Below are 13,510 nucleotides of genomic sequence, written 5' to 3' on the forward strand. Positions count from 1 at the left end.
AAAATGAAACCAAAATGTTCCAGATATGAGCGCTGCCATCTCGCTCTGGTGGCGTCACCGGAGTCTGTGCAGTAGTGATCAGAGTTGGAGCCGCGATATTGAGTTTCCGCCCACACAGAGGGACGACTCAATCACTCGTAGAGCTCAGCTGTCAAACATGATGTGAAATCCCCTTTTTTTTTAAAGCATCAAATAACCAATTAAAACCATACAGGTCAGAAAATGAACACTCAAACAAACCATGTGATAAGAATTGTCTAAAAAATATATATGTAATATGTACAATAGGAGTTGGGGTTTATGATCTGTATTGCAGCCATCCACAAGGGGGAGCTGTCCCGTTTAACTTTAAATACATTACATACAGTATTTCTGCTGCTTTCACCACCTTTTTGTTGTTTTGTTGAGATCCAAACCATAGATAAAATAATAAGACAAAAATAAATAATTCATTTGATTGTTTAATTTCCAATGCTAGAAAATATATACAAAAAGAAAAAAAAAGTCTTATTCAGTATCAGTAAGATTTTTTTGTTAAGATGCTAAACACTGAATGTCAAAACGGATTATTTAATTTTTTTGCTGACTTTTTTTTAATGTGAAAATTCCCACAGTGGCAGTTCAGACACTGACAGTTGCCTTTGTTGGAGGAAATTTGAAATCTGAAAGACATGCTGGAGGGCTTCCGCTACGCTCGTACGTAGATCCTCGTGCACACCACGTCATCGGCTCCAAAGATCTGAAACGAGATTTATTGGAAGAGGAAAAAATGTCTGATTATCACAGTTGTATAGTGGCGTACAGAGCGGTATCTTGTCGCCACACTTCACTGAGAACGCAGACAGCGAAGTTCAGTCTGAGCTTCAACGAACAAAACATCGTTCAACTCTTCTCACATGAGAGGCTTTATTCAGCCTTCTGCTATCTTGCCTTCAACAAGGTGGTGTCTGAGGGTGTTTGTAGTGTCATATCAGTCATGTGACTCAGGTTGTATACTATATAAATAACACATGACATAAATGGTTAGTGATAGACTGATTAATCAGGCTGATTGATCTTTTTCACAGCCATTTTACATAAAATAGAGTGAATGCAGGCGTTATGAATCACACTAATTAAGGTTCCATTTCATTCCGATCAAAGAGAGTCAGACTGCTGCTATAAACACATGTTGACTCACTGGAAAAGCTCGGCTGCACTAAATGGAACACAACCTTAATTAGTGTGATTGGTAACACCTGTGTTTACCCTGTTGTTCAAAGCAGCAAGGCTGCTGTGAAAAAAGTCTATCATCAGCCTTTCTGAGATAATATGTTTTAGCTGATGCCAGCGCTCACGAGGCTGATAAACAAAAAACTGTCTGAAGATACAGCCTCATCAGTGTGGATGCTGTGGAACGATGTCAGCGCGCCCCCTACCTGTGGGGTTTGGGAAGTTTATTTGGAGCCTTGCACTGTAACTCTCATGCATCCTGCTGAAAAACATTGCTGTCACCATTTTCTTTTCTAAATATCAATATATTTAACTTGTCGTCCTAAATGACAGCAAATCTAATCTAAAACTGTTGCTGGCTAGAGGTTAATATGCGCATAATTTTATAATGTACAGAATAATGCAGACATACTGTACCCCACTCTTGCTCAAATACCAGTCACTGAAATCTACAGTATAACCAAATTTATTTTTTATTTTGTCAGTTGAATGCATCTAAAACAACATGTTACTGGCTAAGATGTATATTAGATTGTAAGGTGCATTAAATACTGGAATTACACATGATTTTTCTTTGTTGTGACGTTGGCATTAAATATTCACCAACCTGCTCTAAAAATATTGGTACTGAAAAATCAATTTCTAATCTAATCTAATCAGGAAAACTGGAGAAAAAATAGTGTATTCCTCTAATATACAGAATGTACAAATTACAGTTGATGTAATTGTCACTGCACATGTTTATTTATGTATTTTTACTTGAAAAGGACCATGTACAGTTTAAAACATGTCACCATTTAATGCACCGTACCAGATATATTTTAAAGCTTGTTTGCATCTGTAGTTCCTCTGCAGGTGAGAACAAAGAAACGGCCCAATGACATAATATAAAGTTATACAAAGAAGAACACACAAGACACAATGCAATGCAAAACTACACAACACAACACATCACAAGAGTTCAAGATCAGTGAGTACAGAGCTGAGCAGCTTTTCACAGACTGTAAATTATAATTTTAAAGCTTATGTACAGCTGTTAAAATGAACTCCAATTAAGTGTTAACTCATCAGATTGTCACTGTCAGCCACATGTGTTGTCGTCCCTGAATTTCCTGTTGTAACACCATGATCAAATCCTCATGTTCCCTTCTGCTTTGTTACATTTCCACTGCTAATTGCCTAAATTCTGGCCAACGTCGTGAACTTAATTTGACACAGCTGCCCGCCTGCTAAAGAACCAGACGTGACAATAGCTGATATGAAAATGGGGAGGAAACACTGGATGCCCCCAGGTTATGGCTGGGTGTGTCCGAGTCCAAAGATTTATTGGAGTCCCAGGGGCGCAGCATTATGGTCAACTGCAGCACCACACATCATCATTATCTCGGCCCGCGTGGTGTGGCGGGGACGGCGGAGCGGGGCCGCAACTGTGAAAAATGAAGCCGAGTGGACTCCATCTGGCACGTGGCGCGATGCCGAGGGAGACATTAACTGGAGGTAACACCAGGGTCCATTGGCATTTCTCAACAACATGATCAATGAGACCAATTAAAAGCCCACAGGAGGACACACACTGATCTGGACCCCCCCCCCCCCCGACACCATCACCGCCACACAATCTCATCTGGCTCCAGTCCCATCATAAAATAGCCGATGCACGACTGCATTAATCTTTAAAAAAATCAATAATTATTGGCTTGTAAATGTAAAGAAAGCATATGAGGTTCCTCGCACGGATGAGTCAGAGTAGTCCTGCGTTCTCAAGCATTTGTCCTCTTCCCCTTTCTACCGTAGACTCCCCAAATGGTCATTACAGTCCACCCATCTTAGATCACAGTGAGCGCAGTGAGCCACCACATGTTGTCTTCATTAAGCTCCACATCCATCCATCTCTCCCTGAGAGCCTAATTTTCTCTTCTGCTGGCCGGCGCTTTTATTCAAGTCTGTGTGCATTTTTTTTTTCTGTTTATACTGAAGGTTCGACCGCACTCTTCTGGGAACTGAGATGAGAGTGAACTCGTGTTTTAGTTCCCCGTAGATTAGTGAGCGGGGTGTTTGCCAGTAACAGAATATTTAACTTCTGTTACCAAACAGCAACGGCAGCTAACAGAGGAGGATTTACACCATGTTCCAGGTTGACAAAGCTCGAGCACTGACCCTATTGAAACTGAAGGGGTTATTATTATTTTTGTCTGAAATGAATTACATTTTTAGGGGCTAAATGTGTTTGAATCCACATGAAACTTGGCACATAAAAAATTCATCTGCTAGTTTTTGGCAGCGGAGATACCTAAATGGCTTGACTACAACCCAGAAACAGCAGGCCCCACGGCACGTTTCATCTACACGCACGGTAGGAACCTGTGTCATGCACAGACGTACAAAAAAGCCTCTTAGAGCCATAACCTAAAACCCAACTGGAAGTCGGCCATTTTGACTTAAGAGGTCATTTATGATTTTCAGGAATTGAGTTTTAATGAACTCAATCGGATTGGCTTCTAAACGCGTGTGCCATCTAGAGAGCTTGGCACTGAAAAGTGATCAAACTGACGACATCGCGGCCGTGGCATCGTGTTGAATTTTGATACTTTGCCACGAAACAGGAAGTTGCTATAACTTTCATGTAAATGGTCATACCTGCCCCATTTTGAATGTACTGTCTCGTTTTAGGGCTTTTTTTTTTTTTTTTTTTTTTTTTTCAATTTCCAGGTGTTGCACTTAAACAAACTCCTCCTACCGATACAATCATATCAGCTTCAGAATCGGTGTTTGCACTTCTGGAACCGCATGTTCCAGATACTTGTGATGAAACATTAAAAGCCTCAATCTTAACTTAACGGCAGGGCCGTGGCACACTGGGGGTGTGAGGACCCAATCATCACTGCTTGCATCTTTAATATATCATCATCATCATCATTTGTATTATTCTATGCATTGTAGCAATATATATTAAACAGAGATGTAATAATATATCGAATACAGCAACAAAAAACTTAGTACTGGACTGCAAGAATATCTACGGTGACATTACATAATAATTTTATTATTTTGTTTTATAAAAGCACAGCTACTGAGTGCTGCTTTGTTTTTGTTTTGCACTTATACGCACATAATTCAAACATTCACAGCCAAAGACAGTTCATGTCCATTTTTTGCACATGCTTAGGTCATGACTGTTTTTATTTTATTCCATTTATGATGGAAAGAAGACTCACTTTAAATTAAAAGGAAAGTTTCAACTGTTCATTTTTTTAACAGTTATATTATTTAATAAAGGGCATTTGAGTCAAGTTAGTTTAGTTCAAATACTTGTTCCAAAGACAAAGAACTGTTCAACTGAATGGGCACGCAACTTCCACACAACGATGGATTTTGTGTGAATACAGCCAAAGTGAGTCTGCTTTGCCTGTGTGTCTGTGTGTGTAAAACTCTCTCTGCAGCTCTCACAGACAGAGAGCAGAAGAAAGAGATGAATAATGCGATGAAACCGTTGGTCCTTAAGGTTTCACAGAGTCCGGACCTGAATTCCTGTGTGCTGTATAGTCTGGGGGCTACGCACCACTGCCATGAAATGTCCTGAACACAGCAAAATATGAGAAAATGTTTTATGTCTTTAGATGTACAGAGAAGTGTGTCTGCATTTCATTTTAGTGAGTAACAGACCGTAGTATGGGCCAGTACTGTAAATATTTTTATGAAGGCCTGTTTCAGCTCAGAGCCAATTTGTTTCAACATCATTCAAATCTTAAAATCACAATAAGTCAGGTATAATTTGAGATAATATGAGAAAGTTATGTTGAAATTACAGAGCAGCAGGGAATATGTCTGACCTCTCCGTCCTCGTTGGTATCACATTAGAACTTAGGATCTTTTCTTGGAAAAGTCAGGTTCTTGTTCCAATGATTCAGCCCCACACGCCGATCAGATTACAGCCTATCACTCAGCAATGAAACAGACAGACGTACACACCCTTATCTTGAATAAGAACAGATTTGGTCCTGTTTGAAAACCTGCGTTCAGTCCAAATTACAGCCCCTCTCAAATGTTCTCCTGATTGCCTCTCTGCAGAGGTGAGTCACAGTCAGTGAAGAGGAGATCTCCATCATGTCCAAACTGGACGCAGCTTTGTTGTCCATCTGGATAATAAATCCAAGCGGGCCCAGATGTTTACAGGAAAAAAAAAAAAAACTGCTTTGTCTGAGCAATCTTGAATTGCCAGGAACTGGAGGCAGACGTGTTTCTGATGGATGCAAGGTCACGCTGTCTTAACAACAAACGCATGGCAGTAAAATTTTAATTTATTCCTTTGAAATCTGCATCGAGTTTCCCTGCGGAGCCCCTGGATCTGTGCTGCTGCAAACTGTAACAATAATCCACTTGCTCTCAGCCTTTTGCGTGGTTTTGTTTTTTATTAATGTGCCTCACGCAGCCAAAAGCAATACTTTACATTTTATTAGAACCTTTTCTTAGTATGATTTTCTATGGATATCTTTCTTTTTTTCCTCGAGGTGAGAAAATAGAGAAAATAAAACACAGTGCATCATGATAATGTGCCGTCTCTGACATATTTATCCACGCCCTGAGTTGGCAAAAGAAAGAAACAGAAGAAACGGATTGTGTCCCTCACTATGTAGTATATTTGGAAAAATATTGACCAGATCATTTCACATCTGTGTCGCCGCCCAGCTCTGGTCTCTCTTGACCATCTGTCTAGGTTTGGTTTCCACCATGATTCTTCTGGCTTGACCATCATAACATCACAACATAAGTTTGATTTGCTTTCTTGCTCAGAGGATTGATGCCACTCTTGTTTGTCTAACCCGTACAAAAATCTGAGTGTAAAAACAAGGGCTGCAACTATGGATTTTCATTATTGATTTATATCCATGCTGCACTCCACCTGGCACGGGAATGTTTTATGATCCACGTATTTTATTGGCTTTTCTTTTTTTGTCTTTTACACAAAATGCTCTAGTAGACGCAGCCTCCCCAGGAATTCACTGGCCTTTTGCATCCCCACTGTCTGGGGAGCATCCTGTAGACACGGAACAGGAGGGGGTTAGGGATTAAAACGCCAACTCTGTGATCAACCTCTACTTCCTAAGTCACAGCTGACCCATGATAAAGATACATTTTTTGCCGCATCTAGTAGGTGGATTTTGTTACCTTTGTATAGAGCCAGGCTTGCCGTTTCCCCTTTGTTTCCAGCCTTTATGCTAAGCTAAGCTAACCGGCAGCTGCCTGTAGCTTCATATTTGCAGTACAGACATGAGAGGGGTATCAATCTTCTCTTCTAACTCTTTCCAAGAATGCAAATAAGCGCTTTCCCCCAAAACGTCAATATTAGTCCATCAAAGGTCCAGTGTGTAAAATTTTTGGGAATCTACTGGAAGAAATAGAATTTAATAGTCATAAGTGTATAGTCACTTAAATAAGAATTGTTGTGTTTTCATTACCTTACAACGAGTCGTTTATATCGATAGAGGGTGTGGGGCCTCTTCCATGGAGGCCACCATGTTGCATCACCATGTACAGTAACCCAGGATGGACAAACCAGCTCTTGATACAGCCTTTTGTGTTTTTCCTGAGTTTTGCAGCCACTGTGTTTTGTCCTTCATGCTTGGAAGGGGAGGGTGATGTGCAGAGAATTCAGTTGATTGCAGTCCAACAACCTGACTGCGAGATGTCACTAAATCCTGCGCACTTGGTCCTTTAAGGATAGGCTACACCGCACTACCAGAACAACTGTTTTTTTTTTTTTTTTACACAATTTTTGGACTGTTTCTTTAGCCAATCTCTTCTTTTCTTACTGGAAGAAAGAGAGGCACAAATGGAAATCAGCCCATGTGGTTACAGACAACGGCCTCCAAATCTGACACCTCATCCCGCTGTGCAGAGCATCCAAACATCTGTTCATTGATCTGCTGAGAGACTTTAGATGAAAATGGGAGTCATTGTTTAGATATCCTTCATGGTCATCAGGCTGATGAGATGGGGGCTCTTGGGAGCAACAATTTTATAAAGGAAAACGGAGAGAAAACTTCTTCAGGTTGATCCTAAAGAGACACATGCTGTTCCAGAAGTGAAAGACTTGCCAGAAAATGTGTTTATCTGTGGTTTATATGCAACTTGATTAATTTGAGTCCACAGCTGCTTCTGTCACCATATTTCTAGTTACAGTAAAAACAGCTCACCAGTATGAGTTCGTCCCCTTTGAGTTCTCGGCTCCAGAAGGTCTTCGGGCCGCTGCCGCTCAGTAGAGTCTGTTTGCAGTAAATCTTGTTTTCTGTTTCCCAAGTGGCCAAACTCTGTGGAAAAAAAAGCAGCACTTTAATGAGGTTTCTTATATTTATCTCCTTAGTTTCACCTGACTAACACAGGATGTTAGTAGTAAGGCAATGTGATGGACGAGAGATCAGTGGGGACTGTGTGTTTATCTTTTCTGTCTTTGGTGTGTTTTAGCCCACATTCTTTTTGAACATTTTACAGTTTTTAGACTTTTGAGTGCACCTTTACCTTATATCTTGGAGCCGTTTTCACTTAATTTCAGTAAAATATGAGACATAAAGGGACAAGCCACCAATTTTACACAAAACGTTCAGTTTACGTTTCACAAAGAATATTACACCGCCTGTGTTGTATAATGTTTTCTGTGTAGGATCTAGTTTGTTTTGGGAATTTCAATCAAACTAGGAACTAAAAGTTGAGATATCTTATCCTCTGCTGCTCTTTTTTCGGAACAAAATGAAATGTTACTTCTCCAAAACCCCTAAATTATTGAGCAGTCCCAAAAGATATGCATGTGGTCCACAATTTTTGGCCACAGAAGATTTTTTCACATATGATTAAATAATGAGAGGTGTTAAAATAGCTAATTTTTAATCACTCTTTCAATAATTGACTATTGATTCCTTTATAACAGCTTCCTATATATTGTCTTTAATTCTAATATTAAATTACAATTCATATTTGTATTTTTGTATTGTATTTGTATCTATATAGTCTTTTAGTTTTTTTTATATGAGTGATGTGTTTTATAGTTGGAAAGTATTTTTCTGCAATACTACTTTAGTATTCTTCTGTTTTATTTGTTTTCTTTTGCTGACCAGCTCTCTTTCTTTGTGACTTGTGATATAGTGTCATATTTGGAAGCGGCATCTGTGACCTTCCAATTAATAAATATTTCCCTCACAAGTCCCCCAACAATAATACTGGGAATGTTTGGACAGTTTTTCAGAGTGATGTGTTTAGGTGCTTGTGGGAATCCCCAACACTTACTCCATGCATAGCACTGTTTTTGTCATCACTCTGCCTGCAAATGAAATTGGTAATGCCTTGGATGTGAAAAAACATTGTGCTGCCAACGCTGCTGACCTCTCCAAGACATCTAACACTGTTTACCATCTCTGGCTTTTACATATTCTAAGGAATGTTGATTTTAGTCCAAGTGCTTGTGCTCTTTTCCTGGATTACCTGTCTGATCAACAGGAGTCAGAGTATTTTAACTAAGGGTGTTCCACAAGGTTCAATTCGAGGCACACTTCTTTTTCTGTTTTATATTAATAACTTTACTTCATTTTTAACTAATTGTCATGCACATCTATACACTGATGATGCAATACTGTACTGCCGACTGTGGTGAGCTCGCAGCATTCATTTTAATGTTCTCCAAGCTGCATTTAATGATCTTAAACTTGCATTAAATGCACATATGGATCATGGTAATTTGAACCCTTGAATAACATTTTTCAAGCTACACAGTCATACCTTCCTTCAATAATGTTATTTTTCACTTACTCATAGATGTCAGAAAGACAAATTAATTGAACACTGTTTAATTAAATTACCTTACACTTTCTCCCGTCCACCGTCTCCTCGTTAAACTCCTCTCCGATCTGGAAGTTGATCTCCGTGGTGCGGACGGTGGTAGAAGTCTTGATGTAGAAATTCTCACCGTTCTGCTTTATCTCCACGTGGGGCTTAGAGGCAGCTGCAACTGCCACCTTCCTCAGCATGGCGTTCACACCTGAGAACACGCACAAAGCTACCTGTGAGCCTACAGTAGAAATATTAAGCAGCTCTGTAAAGCAGTAAATGAGTAAAAATCATATTAATCTGATGCACAAAACTATGGAAGCCCATTTCCTCCAATGTGATAAAAAAAAAAAAAAAAAAAAAACATCCTGCAGGTCTTTATAATGAGAAACTTAATATCACAACTAATGTCTTAATTTCTCAGAATAATGACAAATAAATAAGGACCTAGTACCTTAAAATAGTGAGAAACTTTTTAAAAATAATGACTAAGTATTTCAAAATAATAAGACACTTTGTCAAAGTAGTTTTTCATTATTTTGAGAAAGTTTCTCATTATTATGACTTATAGGATCTTTACATTTTCCCCACCTATTGCGACTAAGTATGAGACCTGCTTTTTCCCTGTTTTATCATCTGACACTGAGTTGTGTCACCTCACATTTTTTCTGTGTGCCTCTGGCGCCCAAAGGGAGGTAAGAAAAACATCCTGTGTCAGAGATGAAACCTGGCTTCTTTACAAGACGAATGCATAAAGGCAGAGGTCTATATCTCAGGCAGAGCCACGCCGCAGCGAAGGAAAATCACGTTTCAGTTGTCACGAGAAGATAATACAGAATAAAGCGGTTGTTTTTCATATTATAAAAAAAAGGATCCACCAGCAGCTGCAACTGTGATTGTTATCAGCAGATGTTGCAAATATGGAGGGTGCAGTGACAAGGTGCTGAGAGGGAGGAATGCTGCCGCCGTTTGCTTTGTTTAGTTCTCCTGTAGATCGTGATAGAGTCTGTCCTCCGAATGAGTGGAAAAACTATTAAACCTCTCGGTCACACATGTACAGTACAAACAATTAGATGAGAGAAAGCTTCAGTCTGTTTCCCATCCATCCTATTTGTAGTCCATCACTTAAACGCACTAACAGTGCACAAGTTTCTTGTCTTGTTCTCCTCTAATTAAAATCAGTTGCACAGCAGTTTGGTACGAGCAGCTTCAGTGTTAAAACTGACGCAAAAACCTGCACGGTTATCATGCTGAAATTAGACACATTGGATTGGTGGAAACATGGTGGAAAAGGTCACCTTTAGTTGTATTTGTGTGTGTGTGTGTGTGTGTGTGTGTTCATACTCCCTCAGCAGATTCTTCATACAAATTCAATCCAGCAGTACAGTTTAGCTCCCTCATCCGCTCTCCTAATTTTACCAATTCAGTTTAGCATCAATTTTTCAACAAACCTTAAAATAATCCTCATTTTTCCTGCATTATTGTGATTATCCAACTTTTAAAACTAGCGATGCAGTTCAGCATCGGCTTTTCAACATTCAGCGTTCACACCCACAGATTCTTCAGATGTTGTCTTCTGTAGTTAGTTATTTTTCTGTGTATTCATACAAATTGAATAAACCATTTCAGTATTCTTTAAATATTATAACATTATCCAACTTTTAAAGTCAGCAGTGCAGTTTGACTCCCTGCCATCATTAATACTCCTTCAGTAAAGGCTTCACACTAATTCAAGCCAGTTTAGCTCTCAGTTTATACTATATTTTGCATCCTTCATCCTTTTCCCACTTTCATTATTTTGCTGTTTGTTCTTATAAATTAAAGCCAAGACTTCAGTTTAGTCTTTCCCTTTTAATAAATCTTAAGACATTCCACGTCTTTCATACATTCTTGGCATCATCCAACTTGCAAAGCCAACAATGCAGTTTAGACCACAGCCATTATTCATACTGTTTCAGCAGATTCTTCATACTAATTCAAGCCAGTAGTGCATTTCAGCTCAAAGCTTACTGTATATTTTGCATCTTTCATCCCTTTCCTGCTTTTCCAACTATTCATAATCTTCCCTCGCCTTTGTCTTTGTGAAAATGAAAGCAGGCAATTCAGTGTAGCGTCAGCTTTTCAACAAACCTTAAAATATTCTACATTTTTCATACGTTAATGGTATTTTTCAACTTCTGAAGCCAGCAGTGCAGTTCAGTGTCGGCTTTTCATCATCAAGCATTCACTCTGCAATTTATTTTGAAAGTTTAATCATTTTGAGAAGGTTTTTAAATGACTTATAGATTCCTTTTTTTCTTCATCACATTGGCGAAAATGGACTTCCACACAATTGTGTTGCATTTTGTATTTTTTGGGAGTTTTTTACGTTTTTTACAGTTCACTTAACACCAACCAACTCTGCGTGCCTTTCAAAATAAAACTTGATTGCAGGCTAATGTCTGTCTAAAGTGCAGATAATAGACCTCTATTCATTCCATGTTCAGTCATTCTGAAAAACACCTCTCACTAAAACACTTTAACATCTTCACAGGGGAAAAAAAAAGAGTAAATTGTCCTCACCCAGAGCTTTGAGCAAGTCTTCGAAATTCTCGCTGCTTTTCATTTTCCAGGTGCCTTCAAAATTGGGCATTTTTCTCCTTGTGGGGTCTTTGATTGTGTGTCAGCCTTCACCTCCTGTCGTCTGTCTCCTCTGCTCCCTTTCTTCAGCCTCTTTCTCTCCCTCTGTGCGTCCCTCCTCTTCTCCTCCCTGTGTGCAATGATCCCACACAACAGACCAAACCCCCTCCGCCTCCCTCCACCTCCTCTCCCACACATTAATTATGCACACACACATTTACAGACAATCACTTCCACACACACACACACACACGTTCTTAATGGTTTATTCTCATTAGAGATTTCTTCTAATGACCGTAGTAAATTATGGTTCAGCTGGAAGGTCCTGATGTCTCATATCAGTCATCTGCTCTGATCGCAGGTTTAGTGGCACTTAATGGCGCAACAAATATTTAGTCTTAAAGCCTTTTTGTGTCAGTCCTGTTGTTTCACGGCACCAACAGCTGAAAAGAGGATCATCTACTTTTCTTGGGAGGTTTAGGGACCTCGATTTAAAGGCTCAATTAAAGAAAAGTAAGATTTTCTGACTTGCTTTCACTTTTGTCAAATCATGCAAATGGTTTTGGTTTTATTTGGCCAGATTTTGAGATATCCAGCTCTGAGATTTCTGCTTCCACCCCAACAAAACAGAGCTGAGATGAAGAGCAACTTCAATGTTGTGATGGGGACGAAATCTACATTCCTCATTATGTGTTAAAGTGATTTATAAAGTTCGTCCAAAGTTAATATGAGGCTTCTGGAGCCTTATTTTAACTTCTAAATCCCGTGGGCATCTTCCAAAGTTAAAGCTGCTGCAAGGAACTTTCATATTGTGTTGATTTTGGAGGCCCCTGTGGACAAAACCTGCAGTGTTTCCACCACCTTAACCACAAAAAGTACATAATACTAATAATAAAATACATAATAATACATAAAAAGTAATTTCCTAATGAAAAAAATCCTGCTGCTTCTTTTTAATTGGCTAACGTACAACACTGTAACTTTGCCCAGAGAAATGTAAACATATGCTCTAAATCATTTAATCTGATTTAAAGGATAATCTGGATATAGAAATAGCCTGATGGTATGTTTGCTTATGTAGGTCATATAGAAGCATCAGTGTTATATTGACTGCTTCATAATCAGTTTAAGACTCCTTGTAAAACTTTTAAAGTCTTGTTGGCACAAAAAAGAAGGGCATTTTGTGTAAAAATGATCAACTTCTGAATATACCCACTCGATTTGTGTAACTCAGACCGCTGGAGCCTCATATTAGCTTCAGCTGACTGTGGATTTTGTCCCTCATCACTTACATTAGAATCACATTAGGAGGGTATCATTTCGTGGCCAGTTACCAAGAACTGATTTAATGCACATATGGACATGTGATTATTGGATTAAAAGTCCAGTGTGTAAGATTTGCAGGGATTTATTGGCAGAATTGGCATAAATGGAATAATATTAATATAATATTCAGAGGTTGTTTAAAGGGACAGTTCTGATTATTTGAAGTGGGGTTGTATGAAGCACTTATTTATTGTCAGGTGCATTAGGTACAGGTGATGCCAGTTGGCACACCCCCAGTTTGGAGAAGCAGAGACGAGTACCAGCATGGAAGCTCAGCAATGTACTGCCATGGACAGGGTCAGCAATAAAAGGTTTTTTTAGCCTCTTAAAAAACACTTTTATGATGACAAACTGCTTGATACCAGCCAAATATTGCTCTCTCCAAACCAACCAAACTTTATAGGCAAAATTAGTAATTTTGTTCTGCACAATACGGGAATTGCTGGTCTTGTGCTACCTCAATCGGTTAGTTTGTTTGTGTCATTGTGTGACTTCGGTGTTTTAAAAGGTTAGTTTAGATTCACCAAAGTCACACAAC

The 13,510-nt window shown here is 39.1% G+C and overlaps 1 protein-coding gene across 1 annotated transcript; it reads right to left on the reverse strand.

Annotated features, from left to right (window-relative positions):
* Positions 1–614: 614 nt before the first annotated feature.
* LOC146332622 (cellular retinoic acid-binding protein 1) lies at positions 615–11,777 on the reverse strand. The gene is made up of 4 exons (XM_084723676.1): positions 11,590–11,777; positions 9,060–9,238; positions 7,407–7,520; positions 615–739 (listed from the first exon to the last, which is right to left on the reverse strand). The coding sequence occupies exons 1-4, from the start codon at positions 11,657–11,659 to the stop codon at positions 689–691; spliced, it is 414 nt and encodes a 137-aa protein (XP_084579802.1). The 5' UTR covers positions 11,660–11,777; the 3' UTR covers positions 615–688.
* Between the last annotated feature and the right edge of the window lie 1,733 nt (positions 11,778–13,510).

The sequence above is a fragment of the Lutjanus erythropterus genome, chromosome 1 (assembly GCF_056507025.1).
Source record: "Lutjanus erythropterus isolate fLutEry1 chromosome 1, fLutEry1.hap2, whole genome shotgun sequence".
Classification (NCBI taxonomy): Eukaryota; Metazoa; Chordata; class Actinopteri; order Lutjaniformes; family Lutjanidae; genus Lutjanus; species Lutjanus erythropterus.

Coding starts and splice junctions, on each gene's coding strand:
- LOC146332622 (XM_084723676.1), bottom strand. CDS start 11,659: ATGCCCAATTTTGAAGGCACCTGGAAAATGAAAAGCAGCGAGAATTTC. Junction 9,239..11,589: donor AGACTTGCTCAAAGCTCTGG/GTGAGGACAATT, acceptor GCGTGTTCTCAG/GTGTGAACGCCATGCTGAGG. Junction 7,521..9,059: donor TGGACGGGAGAAAGTGTAAG/GTAATTTAATTA, acceptor TTTTTTCCACAG/AGTTTGGCCACTTGGGAAAC.